At 47.4% G+C, this 14,624-nt stretch overlaps 1 protein-coding gene across 1 annotated transcript in view; it reads right to left on the reverse strand.

Annotated features, from left to right (window-relative positions):
* Positions 1-1,387: 1,387 nt before the first annotated feature.
* ACER1 (alkaline ceramidase 1) overlaps positions 1,388-14,624 on the reverse strand; it is a 29,741-nt gene continuing 16,504 nt past the window's right edge. Inside the window, exons 4-6 of the mRNA XM_034755430.1 lie at positions 11,364-11,489; positions 4,301-4,438; positions 1,388-1,894 (exon numbers count right to left, since the gene is read on the reverse strand). Coding sequence (XP_034611321.1) covers positions 1,726-1,894; positions 4,301-4,438; positions 11,364-11,489 — 433 coding nt within the window. The 3' untranslated portion in view covers positions 1,388-1,725. The remainder of the gene's footprint in view (positions 1,895-4,300; positions 4,439-11,363; positions 11,490-14,624) is intronic.

Raw genomic sequence — 14,624 nt, forward strand, 5'->3', positions numbered from 1 at the left:
AAAGTTCAGAATTTATGAGAATGTCTTTGGTTTGGGAATCTGTGAAGCTTTTGCTCACCTGGGATTCTCTGGTTTGGGTTGGTTCATACCTGCTGCTAGATTCATAGATTCTAGGACTGGAAGGGACCTCGAGAGGTCATCGAGTCCAGTCCCCTGCCCGCATGGCAGGACCAAATACTGTCTAGATCAGCTCCTTGTTGTTCTGTGAACACCTCGTGAAAGTGGACAGAACCTTCTTGGATGTTGGGTTGATTGGAAATTGGGGTGGTAGCTCAGGGTAGATTTTGTGTGGTTAGAATTGGCTCCCCCATGGAGAGCAGAGAAATGAGTCTTAAAATAGCTCTGTGTAATCTGAGAAGGTCTTTTATCTGGGGTGGGGGCACGGAGCTGGGGAGGTTACGTCTGGGAAATCAAGTGAACATATCTACAGAAGGATAAACCCAAAGTGCTCTAAGTATAGCTGGGTGGTGGATACTGTGTTTCTGATCTATTCCCTCCCAGATTCCTGACTTGGTACTGGACAGTGAAACGTAGGGTTTAGAGAGGAAGAGAGAATCACCTTCCCGACCCACTTATTGGGTCAAATTCTGATCTCAATTACACCAGTGTAAAGCCAGAGTAACCCCAGTGGAGGTACATCAGTGTAATATTAGTCTGAGTAAGATCAGAATTGTGCCCACAGATGCAGTATCTTTCCTTCTGGTCCCAGCCACTGTGTAGCGTGGCTGTGGCCTCCCACCACAGAGATGGCTGCATTGCTGCAGTGAGTGAAGGGAATTTTTCCGATGCGTGTACGGTTTGTAATTGTACAGAGCACTTTATGGCTAGCTGTACTGTTGGTTTAGGGCCACATTGGGCCTGATAGGATCTGGGCCCGTGATGGATGTGCTACTCAGTTGCACCCTCCATAGGAGGGACTCGAGAAGAGATTGCATCTCCATCCCTCCTGCAGAAACGTGGCATGCTGGGAGAATGCACTTAGAGAACACAGCATGACAGCATGTCCAGTTAAGCCTTTCATGTTAGCAGCTTCACCAAGGATGTCCCCTATAGGGTTAGCAGAGCTACAGGTAACAGTAGAAGGGAGCAGCACCTGTGCTCAGGAGAGCTGCTAGGACTGCAATTATACCTGAGTCCTACCCAGGGTCAGTAAGAGGGAATGGCTCCTCGTGCCTTGCCCCTCTTTGGGCACCCAGTCATCATCTAGCACTTCGAAAACCTCGCCCTCTCAGGATCAGATGGCAGACGGAGGCTTTGGTGGAAATCTTTGTCCAAGTGACTCGCAGACAAGGGGTGTGAAGTTAGGTACAGAGATGTGTTCTGGCAATCATCAGTGTCTATAGCTTTAATACACAACACTCCTGAGAGGTATCATATACATCAATAAATAACAATAATGTTAATCATAGCAGCCCCATAGCCAGTTGCCAGCACTTTGGCTTGGTTTTATTAGTGTGATTCCTCCAGCAGGGGTCACCCCCTCTCACTGGGGATCAGTGCACAGTGTGACCTCAGGAAAACATTGGATTCTTCCGACTGTGAAGACTTCACAGTCAGTCTCCAGCATCAGGCGCTGCACCCCAATCACCATGGTGACACCCAAACAGCCATTCAAAACAACACAGAGAGAGATTTTGGTATTTTAGCAGAAAATGGCTGTGCTCTATCACTCCTCCCCCTCCCAGTCCCAATATACACCAGGGATCTGAACTGCAGCACCTCGCCCTAACACCGTTTGTAAGGTGTCCTCAGAGCAAGATAGGGCAGTGCGATTGGCCAGGAGTCACTAGGCCAGTACTTCAGCTCCGGTTCAAAGGCAGGAATCTCGTACCGAGAATCGAAGTAGATAAACAAGGGACAGCAATAGAGGAGAGTGATGGATATCAGTACATGCCTGGCAAAGAAACAAAGAATGGGGGTGAGAAGCAGGTGGCAACACCAAAGCCAGTAAATCTTGCTCTCTGCAATGACAGAGCCCCTGTCCTCATGATGGTGGAAAGTATTCCAGCCACACAGTAGTTGCCAGGATAGTGCGGTGTGGGTTTGTATGAAGAACACACTAGACCACCTTGCTGGACACAAACCAGGCCAGATTCTGGTGTAAATCCATGTGGCTCCATTGAAGTCAGTGGCCAATTAACACCATCGGAGGTCTTGGCCCAGTCATTACCCTCTCCCGATTCTCAAACCCAAACTCAGTCCATACTGAGGGAAGTCATGCTAGAGCCCTGAAAATGTGGAGGATGCAAGAACAATTCCAGCCACAGTGTAGCTAGATCAAAACCAAATGATCAAGAAATCATGTACTGTCTGGCCTCGTATGTTCTGGATTTCAGGGCCTGATCATTTGGATCTCCGGTCTCATAACATTTAGCTGCGGGGAAGGGGGGAATTTGGAGATGCTCCCTGAGCATAGAGTTTTTGAACAAACTGGCTGACCCACTCAGGCAGCTATAAATCCTGTGGAAGCAAATTATTATCCTTCTCCTTCATTGTCAGTTATGCAGAGAATCCAGAGAACATGACAGTTGATACAGCTCCCTGAGAAGAGATCCAGCATATGGAAAGCAAAAGGCATAGACTGCTATTTAATCAGAACAGTGTAAGTAAAGGTCTGCTTGGTAAGAATGCATTTGGCTAGTGCCAAGGGCTTACGTGGTGTTTAATCAATTGTTAGGGCCAAATCTTGAGTGGTGCGAAACATGGACCGAGTTTTGCTTAAGTAAAAACTGAGGCCATGTCTGTACACACAGCGCTGCAGCAACGCAGTTGTACCGATGCAACTGCAGTGCTGCAACATGTCTGGTGAAAAAGCTCTGTGCCAACGGGAGAAAGCTGTCCCTGTCAGCATAAAAAACACCTCAATGAATGGCAGAAGCTATGTCGGCGGCAGAAACTCTCCCGCCAGCATAGCGCAGTGCACACAAGTGCTTATGTCAGTGTAACTGATGTCGCTCAGGGGGGTTGGAATATTCACACCCCTGCGTGACACAAATTATGCCGACATAGGCTGTAGTGTAGACAGACCCTGAGTAAAAACCGAATCAGGACCTCAGGATGCAGCCCTTATTGCAGAAAGTGTCAAATAACTAGAGCTGGAATTTCCATCCTGCAGGAAGTTTCACACTTCAGACAAAAATGTAGTTACAAACTGGAACAAAAAGTCAGAAGTGTGAGAGTTTCTGCAGAACGGAAATGGTTGAGAAAGTCCATTTTGGAAGAACTGTAAGGGAATGTTTTAAAACACTCTGGGCCAAGCCCAGGGACCCAGCTTCCCGGGAAGATGGCAGACCGGGGACCCAGGGACCCAGCTGTCTGGGGAGACTGGAGGTGGTTGAGCTACCAGAAAGCCATCCAGGCTGCCTGCAGTGTTAACTGGGGACTTCACCTTGTATGGTCTTTTACAATATGTGTTAAATACAAATACTAAACAATCTGTTCCACCTTGTATTTAGCTGTGACCCTTTTGAGGCTTGAGCAAATGAGGTCGGTATACCTGTCACTCAAGGGTGTGAAAAACCCACACCTCTGAGCGACACAGTTAAACTAACCTAGGCCCCAGTGTAGACAGCGCTAGGCTGACCAGAGAATTCTCCCATTGACCCAGCTACCGCACTGCCTCTCGGGGAAGTGGAATACCTACGCCAATGGGAGAACACTTCCTGTTGGAGTAGATTGTGTCTTCACTGAAGTGCTACAGCGGAGCAGCTGCTCCGTTGCAGCATTTTAAGTGTAGACAAGAGCTTTCCCAGACCGAAAGATGAGATCTGGGTAGCTCAAAAGCTTGTCTCTTTCACCAACAGAAGTTGGTCCAATAAAAGATATTCCCTCACCCACCTTGTCTCTCTGGTTTCCATAGAAAGTTTGAACAGAATCGACACGTTCTTGTGGAACGCTTCAATTCTGTTGAATCAGCTTTTTCCTGACAGACAACTGCTCCTTCAGAAAAACGTCAACCAATTCGAGAAATAAAGATCGAGGCTGGGATTTTCAAAGCAGACTAGGAGAGTTAGGCACACAAATCCAATGGGATTTAGGGACCTGACTCCCTTAGGTTCCTTTGGAAATCCCAGCCTAAAAGAATTAAAAAATGAAGAATATAACTTTAAGGGATCATTTATCAACCCTAATATTGATTTCACATCACCATAGAGCTTCTTTCTAATCTCCTGAGCCCCCAGGCTGTCTCTGGGCATTCCATTCTGAAACCAGCAAGATGGATTTTCCCCTTGTGGAGTAACCTCATAGCGACTTCCCCACTGAGTCAAAGCAGCACCGGAGAAGAAGCAGCCACTCTTACCAGAAACTGTGAAGGTAACAGAAGTTGATCCTCTGCCAAAATCCACAGAACCACTTGTCGCTTAACCAGCAGCTAATGGCTAGCACCCACCACATGACCATGGACGCAGCTATGCGGTGAACACGTGGGTTACTGCACCTGGGAGACAGGAGTGAGAGAAAGATTGATTTCTTGAGGTTAGGAGAAAATTGTCCTTTTGGTGTAGGATACATTTTTAAAAAGCAACAATTAGTTTTAATTTGCCAACCTTGATATATCAGAGCAAGACTGGGTTGCTTCCCATTGGAAATGGACAAACCACATTGTCCTGCTGTTCCAGACACTATTTTAGTTATGTAACTGGCAGTGTGCAGTGCGTAATTTTTGCCAGGGCCGAGCCCGGGCACCTCTAGGCTTGGCAGTTCATAGTCCGGCTCCTCTGGGCTTGCTGCATCAGTTGTGAAAGTAAAAATATTGCTTGAGCCCCAGCATCTTTTTCATTACAAATGGTTTGGTGATGATGAAATGTGCGGTATTGACAAACCTGGAACCCTTCAGGTGGGATTTTCAAAAGAGCCTAAGGGAGTAAGGCACCTAACTCCAATTGAAAAAAAACAAACAAGGCGTCCTTGTGGCACCTTAGAGAAAGCTTATGCCCACATAAATTTGTTAGTCTCTAAAGTGCCACAAGGACTCCTCGGGTTTTTTTGTTTGTTTTTTGCTGATATAGACTAACACGGCTACCACTTAAACCTAACTCCAAGTGGACTATTTTCAGCTCCTAACTCCCTTAGGCACTTTTGAAAATACCAGCCTCTGTCCCCAGAACAAGTACAACATGGGGAGTGGCAGAGCAAACTTCTGCACAGAAGTCAGGAGGGTGATTGCAGCATGAGGAGGAGGAAGTATATCAAGCTCCCTTTGATCTATCTAGCCCAAAGATGGCTTAGGTAACAGTGAAGCTGTGGTAGCCTTAGGAGGGTGGACCGGGCTAACCTGTGCTGTGCTGCTGTGCGTTTACTGCTGCTGTTACTTAAGCTAGCTGTGATCTAACTAGATCAAAGCTCAGGTACGTCTACACGTGTGGCAGTTGCAACACCGGATTGCCATGTAAACATACTCCTTAGACTGTCAACAGGAGGGTTCATTCATACCAGCCCATCTCACAGAAGCCATCAAACAGCTTCAAATTGGGAACACCAATCGCTCTTCACTGACAGAAGCTGGATTTGAGCCACTGATCTATAGACGAAGATTCCCTTCCCCAACTCACTAGATTCTGAGCATCTGCAAAGAAACGATAATTTGTCCCGTTTCAGAGTAGCAGACGTGTTAGTCTGTATCCGCCAAAGGAACAGGAGTACTTGTGGCACCTTAGAGACTAACAAATTTATTAGAGCATAAGCTTTCGTGGACTAAGAAGTGGGCTGTAGCCCACGAAAGCTTATGCTCTAATAAATTTGTTAGTCTCTAAGGTGCCACAAGTACTCCTGTTCTTTTTTTGATCATTTGTCCGTTCTTTCTCAGGTTGGTGAGCCTGAACTTCCGAGTTCAGGATCCTGACACAAGGAAGAAAGGAGAGCAGCAGAATACGGACCCTGGACTTCAGAAAAGCAGACTTTGACTCCCTCAGGGAACAGATGGGCAGGATCCCCTGGGAGAATAACATGAAGGGCAAAGGGGTCCAGGAGAGCTGGCTGTATTTTAAAGAATCCTTATTGAGGGTGCAGGAACAAACCATCCCGATGTGTAGAAAGAATAGTAAATATGGCAGGCAACCAGCTTGGCTAAACAGTGAAATCCTTGCTGATCTTAAATGCAAAAAAGAGGCTTATAAGAAGTGGAAGATTGGACAAATGACCAGGGAGGAGTATAAAAATATTGCTCAGGCGTGCAGGAGTGAAATCAGGAAGGCCAAATCACACTTGGAGTTGCAGTTAGCAAGAGATGTTAAGAGTAACAAGAAGGGTTTCTTCAGGTATGTTAGCAACAAGAAGAAAATCAAGGAAAGTGTGGGCCCCTTACTGAATGAGGGAGGCAACCTAGTGACAGAGGATGTGGAAAAAGCTAATGTACTCAATGATTTTTTTGCCTCTGTCTTCACGCACAAGGTCAGCTCCCAGATTGCTGCACTGGGCAGTACAGCATGGGGAGAAGGTGACCAACCCTCTGTGGAGAAAGAAGTGGTTCGGGACTATTTAGAAAAACTGGACGTGCACAAGTCCATGGGGCCGGATGCGCTGCATCCGAGGGTGCTAAAAGAGTTGGCGGGTGAGATTGCAGAGCCATTAGCCATTATTTTTGAAAACTCATGGCGATCGCGGGAGGTCCCAGATGACTGGAAAAAGGCTAATGTAGTGCCCATCTTTAAAAAAGGGAAGAAGGAGGATCCGGGGAACTACAGGCCAGTCAGCCTCACCTCAGTCCCTGGAAAAATCATGGAGCAGGTTCTCAAGGAATCAATTATGAAACATTTAGAGGAGAGGAAAGTGATCAGGAACAGTCAGCATGGATTCACGAAGGGGAAGTCGTGCCTGACTAACCTAATTGCCTTCTATGATGAGATAACTGGCTCTGTGGATGAGGGGAAAGCAGTGGATGTGTTATTTCTTGACTTTAGCAAAGCTTTTGATACGGTCTCCCACAGTATTCTTGCCACCAAGTTAAAGAAGTATGGGCTGGATGAATGGACTGTAAGGTGGATAGAAAGCTGGCTAGATCGTCGGGCTCAACGGGTAGTGATCAATGGCTCCATGTCTAGTTGGCAGCCGGTTTCAAGTGGAGTGCCCCAAGGGTCGGTCCTGGGGCCGGTTTTGTTTAATATCTTTATTAATGATCTGGAGGATGGTGTGGACTGCACTCTCAGCAAGTTTGCAGATGACACTAAACTAGGAGGCGTGGTAGATACACTAGAGGGTAGGGATCGGATACAGAGGGACCTAGACAAATTAGAGGATTGGGCAGAAAAAAACCTGATGAGGTTCAACAAGGACAAGTGCAGAGTCCTGCACTTAGGACGGAAGAATCCCATGCACTGCTATAGACTAGGGACCGAATGGCTAGGTAGCAGTTCTGCTGAAAAGGACCTAGGGGTCACAGTGGACGAGAAGCTGGATATGAGTCAACAGTGTGCTCTTGTTGCCAAGAAGGCTAACGGCATTTTGGGCTGTATAAGTAGGGGCATTGCCAGCAGATCGAGGAACGTGATCGTTCCCCTTTATTCGACATTGGTGAGGCCTCATCTGGAATACTGTGTCCAGTTTTGGGCCCCACACTACAAGAAGGATGTGGAAAAATTGGAAAGAGTCCAGCGGAGGGCAACAAAAATGATTAGGGGTCTGGAGCACATGACTTATGAGGAGAGGCTGAGAGAACTGGGATTGTTTAGTCTCCAGAAGAGAAGAATGAGGGGGGATTTGATAGCAGCCTTCAACTACCTGAAGGGGGGTTCCAAAGAGGATGGAGCTCGGCTGTTCTCAGTGGTGGCAGATGACAGAACAAGGAGCAATGGTCTCAAGTTGCAGTGGGGGAGGTCCAGGTTGGATATCAGGAAAAACTATTTCACTAGGAGGGTGGTGAAACACTGGAATGCGTTACCTAGGGAGGTGGTGGAGTCTCCTTCCTTGGAGGTTTTTAAGGCCCGGCTTGACAAAGCCCTGGCTGGGATGATTTAGCTGGGAATTGGTCCTGCTTTGAGCAGGGGGTTGGACTAGATGACCTCTTGAGGTCCCTTCCAACTCTGATATTCTATGATTCTATGATTCTATGAACTTACTGATTTGGGGGCAGCGAAGCCTGTATGGGCTCACTCTGAGAGGCTGAGTGTCAATCCCAAATGTCAGTGGGGTCCAGCTGTCCAGCCTGATCCTTAAAATAAAGGCAAGTTGTCTTTGTTCACAGTTTTGTGGGTTCCCTCTTCATTTTCAGTACGATTTATTAGTTCCTTGGGGTTTTGACAGTTTGGTTTAGATGGCACCTTGAAGCATCTTTAGTTACATCCCTCATTTGAGCTGAACGAGCCTGGGAGCTTAAATTCATAACTTTGCTAGACACTAAAAATCACGGACTGAATAGAGACACTGCATTTATGGCTTATTACATCAATCCCCACTAACTCCCCCGCCCCCCCAGCTTTTTTCTCTTCTTTCCCCCTATGACTGGAGAGGTATGAATGGGCCACGTCAACTTGAAATATGTGTTAACTCCTTATGCTAAACAATCCGTTCCACCTGGTATTTAGCTGTAACATTTATGGGCTTGTCTACACTGGCAATGCTAAAACGCTGCCACGGGAGGGTTTTAACGTGGCTTGTGTGGTCGTGGCAGAGCGCTGGGAGGGAGCTCTAAAAAAAGCACCTCCACGAGGGGCGTAGCTACCAGCGCTGGGACCGCGCTGGTGCGCTGTCCACACTGGTTCTTGCTGAGCTCGGGGGGGTGGTGGTGGTGGTGTTTTCCCCCCCCCCCGAGCGAGAAAGTTGCCGCGCTGTAAATTGCCAGTGTAGACAAGCCCTAAGGTCATGTCTAGCAAGCTTACAGCAGCAAGGTTGTACGGATACAGTTGCACCACTGTAGGCTCTCACCAGTAGCCGCTCTATGCTGGTGGGAGAGAACTCTGCTGTCGACATAATTAAACCGCCTCCTACAAGCGGCAGTAGCTATGTCCACGGGAGAGCGTCTCCTGTCGACATACCGCTGGCCACACCGGCGCTTTTGTCGGTGTAACTTACGTCGTTCAGCGGGGTGTTTTTTTCACACCCCTGAGCAACATCCAAGTTATACCGACCAAAGTGCTAGTGTAGTAGGATGACCAGACAGCAAGTGTGAAAAATCGGGACAGGAAGTGGAGGGTAATAGGTGCCTATGTAAGAAAAAGCCCCCAAAATCGGGACTGTCCCTATAAAATCAGGACATCTGGTCACCCTATAGTGTGGACATACCCTGAGTAGGTTTCCCAGACCTGAAGAAGAGCTCTATGTAAGCTCGAAAGCTTGTCTCTCTCACCAACGGAAGCTGGTTCAGTAAAAGATATTCTCTCACCCCCCTTGTGTCTGAGGTTTTTGTGTCATGTAAGCCCCAGTTGAGCACAGCACTCCATCCCTATTCACCAAAGCACTTAAGCACATGCTCAATTACTTCCCTGAATAGGGATGTGCTTAAGCAGGTACCTGAATGCCTGGCTGAACTGGGGCCTTAATGCAGGCACTGGCTCTGTATCTTTCTAGGGCCCACCTGAATTGGAACGGATGGCCTGTTCCAAAGCCCCTGGGAGGCCGTCTTTCCATTGACATCAGCAGGTTTTGGATCAAGCTCATGGAGAATAGAATTAGGATACACTCATTTAGAGTAGAGATAGACTTACTCAGGTGTTATCTTAGCCGTTTGTACAATCCTCATTACCCAAAGAAGTGGGTTGTAGCCCACGAAAGCTTATACTCAAATAAATGTGTTAATCTCTGAGGTGCCACAAGGACTCCTGTTCTTTTTGCGGATACAGACTAACACGGCTGCTACTCTGAAACCTGTCATTACCCCATCTGAGCATGTTACAGTCTTTAATGTATTTATCCTCACAAACGCACAGTGAGGTAGGGGAGTGCTATTTATTTCCCTTCTAAAGAAGGGGAACAGTGGCAAAGCAGGAAGTTCCCAGGCCTTCCAAGTTCCAGGCTAGCACTCTAACCACTGGGTTATCCTTCCCCTAATGGGCAGAACCAAAACAAGATTTGTGTCTTTGAGTTACGCCTCGGTTCCTCTGCACCTGTGTGAATGTCTCCCTATGGGTGAAATTCAGTCAATACTGTTTTCCCATTAAAGGTATTTAAAGTAGGTTTCAATATCTAGTTTCCTTTCATTTTGAGGTTAGAATTGTCAGATGAGAAAAGTGCTTTTTTTTGGGCACCCTAATGGCTGAAGGGGCTTAGTGCAAGCTTGAAAAAAATTCCCCACAGGCCGACACTAACGGGTGAATATTGTGGTCAATTCTGAGTAAGTGAAAAGAGGGGGATTAACGGAATACCTTTTGCAACCTTATCAGCAATGGGTGCTGCTCAGCGCCCACTATCACGCTGTAACTTGACGCTTGGCTGACTTCCCACAACACTCACCTGGTAAATAAACTAGTACCAGTTTCTAAATCTGTAATTGATTCAAGGCATTTGCGTCGCTTGATGACTGGGTTGTTGCTAATTCTGCCGACTCGGCTCTAAACTAGCAAATTGTTGCATGGCAGGTTCTTACATAATTGCTTATGTCTGTTGAAATAACAGCTCTAAACTGCAGGCTTGCAAAGCCCTTTGCACAGATATTATACAAACGTGTACAGCTTGACTTCTGTTCAAGTTATGGGGGGGGAATAGCTCAGTGGTTCGAGCATTGGCCTACTAAACCCAGGGTTGTGAGTTCAATCCTTGAGGGCGCCATCTGGGGCAAAATCAGTACTTGGTTCTGCTAGTGGAGGCAGGGGGCTGGACTTTGTGACCTTTCAGGGTCCCTTCCAGCTCTATGAGATAGGTATATCTCCATATATTATTTCAGCTATGGTTTAGGGTCCTCACAGAATGTAGGAGAAGTCCCCAGTTTGATTTTCAGTTTAATTTCACCACTGTTGTCCACAGGTACTATTGATTATTAAAAGTCAGATTGAGGCACAAGGCAAATAAGCAAAAGAAATCTGAATGGACAGATGTACGTCTATCCAAAGTGTTTGTGTATTCCTATGGCAGCTTCTTTGGAAATCTTGATTTATTGCAGAGCTGGTGATGCAGTGTCTATGCCTGTTGGTGCACACAGGTGTGAGGATGTTTGTACATGCACAGGTACCTTTGCATGTGTGTGCTGGCATGCTTGTGTGCGTGTGCTTTAGTGCATGTGGGTGCGCGTACATTTGTGTGTGTGTTTGTGTGTGCATATGGGCCTGTGTGGGCACATTTGTGTGCAGGTATGTGCGTCTTTGCTTGCGTGCACACAAGCGTGTGTGGGTACTCCTTCGTGTCTGTGTGTGTTGGCTTTCCCCTGCACTCTTCCCTGCAGAAGCATGCAATTAAAGTGCAAACAAACTTTCCTGCAAAGAAAAGCCACATCTTACTTTTTCAGCTCCTGAGATGTTAAGTACAGGAGATGGAGGGAAATGCTGTTGAGCAGATAAGCGTTGAAGGCTGGTTGGATGAATGACATCAGGGTGACGATGCCGACCAGACAGACAAACTGAGTCCTAATGAGAAAGGGGAGACAGACAGATGGGGGTGAGTATCATGGTTGTACATTTCACAGCAATGCAGGGCGGAGAAATTTCCCAGTCAGTTGCTGAAAGCAGGGCCGGCTCCAGCATTTCTGCCACCCCAAGCAAAAAAAAAAAAAAAAAAGCCACGATCGCGATCGGCGGCGGCAATTGGGGGGAAAAAAAAAACCCCACAATCGGCGGTGGCAGTTCAGCGGCAGGACCTTCGCTCCTAGAGGGAGTGAGGGACCTGCCGCCCCCGAATTGCTGCAGGTGCCGCCCCTCTCCCTTGGCCGCCCCAAGCACCTGCTTGTTAAGCTGGTGCCTGGAGCCGGCCCTGGCTGAAAGGGTTAATATTAGGGCTGCTGATTAATCGCAGTTAACTCACACAATTAACTCAAAAAAATTAATCATGATTACAAAAATTAATCACGATTAATTGCACTGTTAAACAATAATAGAATACCAACTGAAATGTATTAAATATTTTTGGATATTTTTCTACATTTGAAATATATTGATTTCTATTACAACACAGTATACAAAGTATACAGTGCTTACTTTATATTATTTTTTATTACAAATATTTGCACTGTAAAAATGATAAACAAAAGAAATAGTATTTTTCAATTCACCTCATACAAGCATTGCAGTGCAATCTCTTTATCATGAAAGTGCAACTTACAAATGTAGATTTTCTTTTTGGTACATAACTGCACTCAAAAACAAAACAATGTAAAAATTTAGAGCCTACAAGTCCACTCAGTCCTACTTCTTGTTCAGCCAATCGCTCAGACCAATAAGTTTGTTTACATTTACAGGAGACAATGCTACCTGCTTCTTAGTTACAGTGTCACCTGAAAGTGAGATCAAACGTTTGCATGGCACTTTTGTAGCCAGTATTGCAAGGTATTTACATGCCAGATATGCTAAACATTCATATGCCTCCTCATGCGTTGGCCACCATTCCGCAGGACATGCTTCCATGCTGATGATGCTTCTTAAAAAAAAAGTGTTAATTAAAATTGTGACTGAACTCCTCGGGGGAGAATTGTATGTCTCCTGCTCTGTTTTACCCGCATTCTGTCATATATTTCGTGTTATAGCAGTCTCGCATGATGACCCAGCACATGGTCGTTTTAAGAACACTTTCCCTGCAGATGTGGCAAAACACAAAGAAGGTACCAATGTGAGATTTCTAAAGATAGCTACAGCACACGACCCAAGGTTTAAGAATCTGAAGTGCTATCCAAAATCTGAGAGGGATGAGGTGTGGCGCATGCTTTCAGAAGTCTTAAAAGAGCAACACTCCGATGAGGAAACTACAGATCCCGAACCATCAACAAAAAGAAAATCAACCTCCTGCTGGTGGCATCCGACTCGGAGAATGAAAATGAACATGCGTCAGTCCGCACTGCTTTGGATCGTTATCGAGCAGAACCCGTCATCAGCATGGACGCATGTCCCCTGGAATGGTGGCCGAAGCATGAAGGGACATATGAATCTTGAGCACATCTGGCACGTAAATAACTTGCGAGTCCAAAGTAGACACCCTGGAGGGCACAACGGGAGGGTGGGTGGGAGCAAGTTAACTGTACATCTGCCTCAGTTCCCAAGGCTGCCGGGGTCAGGAAGTGTTGGATCTAGTCCCTCAAAGCTGTTCTGACAGCAGCTTGTAATGGTCCCCAAGGGACCATTGTGCCAGTTGTGATTGCTGGAGCACAGGGCACTCTGGCTTTGCCTCCAGCATGCCGTGGAGGAGGGCTAAGAGAACCAGCATGGATCTGGCTGCACCAGCTTCCTGGGAGTTCCCGCGTTCAGGGGGAATCCTCAAGATCGAGCCCCTTATGTAGGACACCTGCTTTTGCCAGCTTGTCTGGTTGTGGTTCCGTCTTTCTGTCCCTAATACACGGCACAGGCTTCCCTTTGGCTAGGAAACCTTGTTTGTTTTATTAACTGAATCACTCTTGGAAGGAACCGCTGTGCTGAAATGTTGGCAAACAATATTTTGTTCTCTGGTAGCTGCCCCACCTGGATCTCTGGGATCTTCCACAGGAAGGGAGATGAGGACTAGCGGCCAAAATCCTCCCTTCAGGCTGCTGGGATAGGATAGCTAGGTCACTGCCCTCCTGCGCCTGGACAAGGCCGGCCTGCTGCAGCTGGCTTTGAGTGAATGATCCCTGAGGCACGGTCCCATGCTCTGTTGCCCTCCCCCTTCCCAGCATGGAGCCCAAGGTATGCTTTATCCACCTGGAGAGGCCCAGAGCTGTGCCTGGCAGAGGGCAGGGGTCACCTGAGCAACAGTTGGACTGAGGCAGCAACAGAGCAGAGCCCAGGAGAACAAGACCAAGAACAGAGTCTCCCCAGAATGTCTGCAAAAAGAACAGGAGTACTTGTGGCACCTTAGAGACTAACACATTTATTTGAGCATAAGCTTTCGTGGGCTACAGCCCACTTCTTCGGATGCATAGAATGGAACATATATGCCTAGAATGTTGTTCTCCAAGGGACGCTTCCCAGAAAGCAGGCACGTGACTGAGGGAGAGAGAGGGGATTTTCCAAAAGGCTCCTTGAGAGTAAGGCTGGGTTGTCTGGCTCCTGGGGTGGGCACGGAAGAGTTGGGGATTCCCAAAGGAAAAGAAAGTGGAAACGACCACAAGAAGCTGCAAGCACGACCTGCTTCTGCTTTGTGGGAACTGCAGGCACCCAGAGGCAGGACGGATGCATAGTCAGTGGGAGTTTTGCGTGCATTAGGACTGCAGGATGGAGCCCAGTGGCAGGAGTTCTGTCACTAATGACAGGCCTTGATTTCTCCTGCAAACCCATGCAGATTTTGCCCCTTGCTGAACAACAATAGGGCTCTCGCATGGGGGCATTCACGTGCAAATCCCTTGCAAGGTCCCTCCCCAGCTCCTCCCGCCCATGGCTCTGCTGTGAACTCCCGATGACCTCCTCTTTCGCCTGGAAATGACAAACTCCAAGTGTCACCAAGAGCAAAGCGCCGGGGCGCAGTCACAGCAACACCGTCAGGGCCATCTCACTGGCCTGAAGGGGGAAGCCAGACTGTCCCCCCAACCCTGCCCTCGCCCCACAATGAGAAATCCCGAGCTGCCGCTGTGAGGCTGCCCT

This window comes from Trachemys scripta, chromosome 22 (genome assembly GCF_013100865.1).
Source record: "Trachemys scripta elegans isolate TJP31775 chromosome 22, CAS_Tse_1.0, whole genome shotgun sequence".
Classification (NCBI taxonomy): Eukaryota; Metazoa; Chordata; order Testudines; family Emydidae; genus Trachemys; species Trachemys scripta.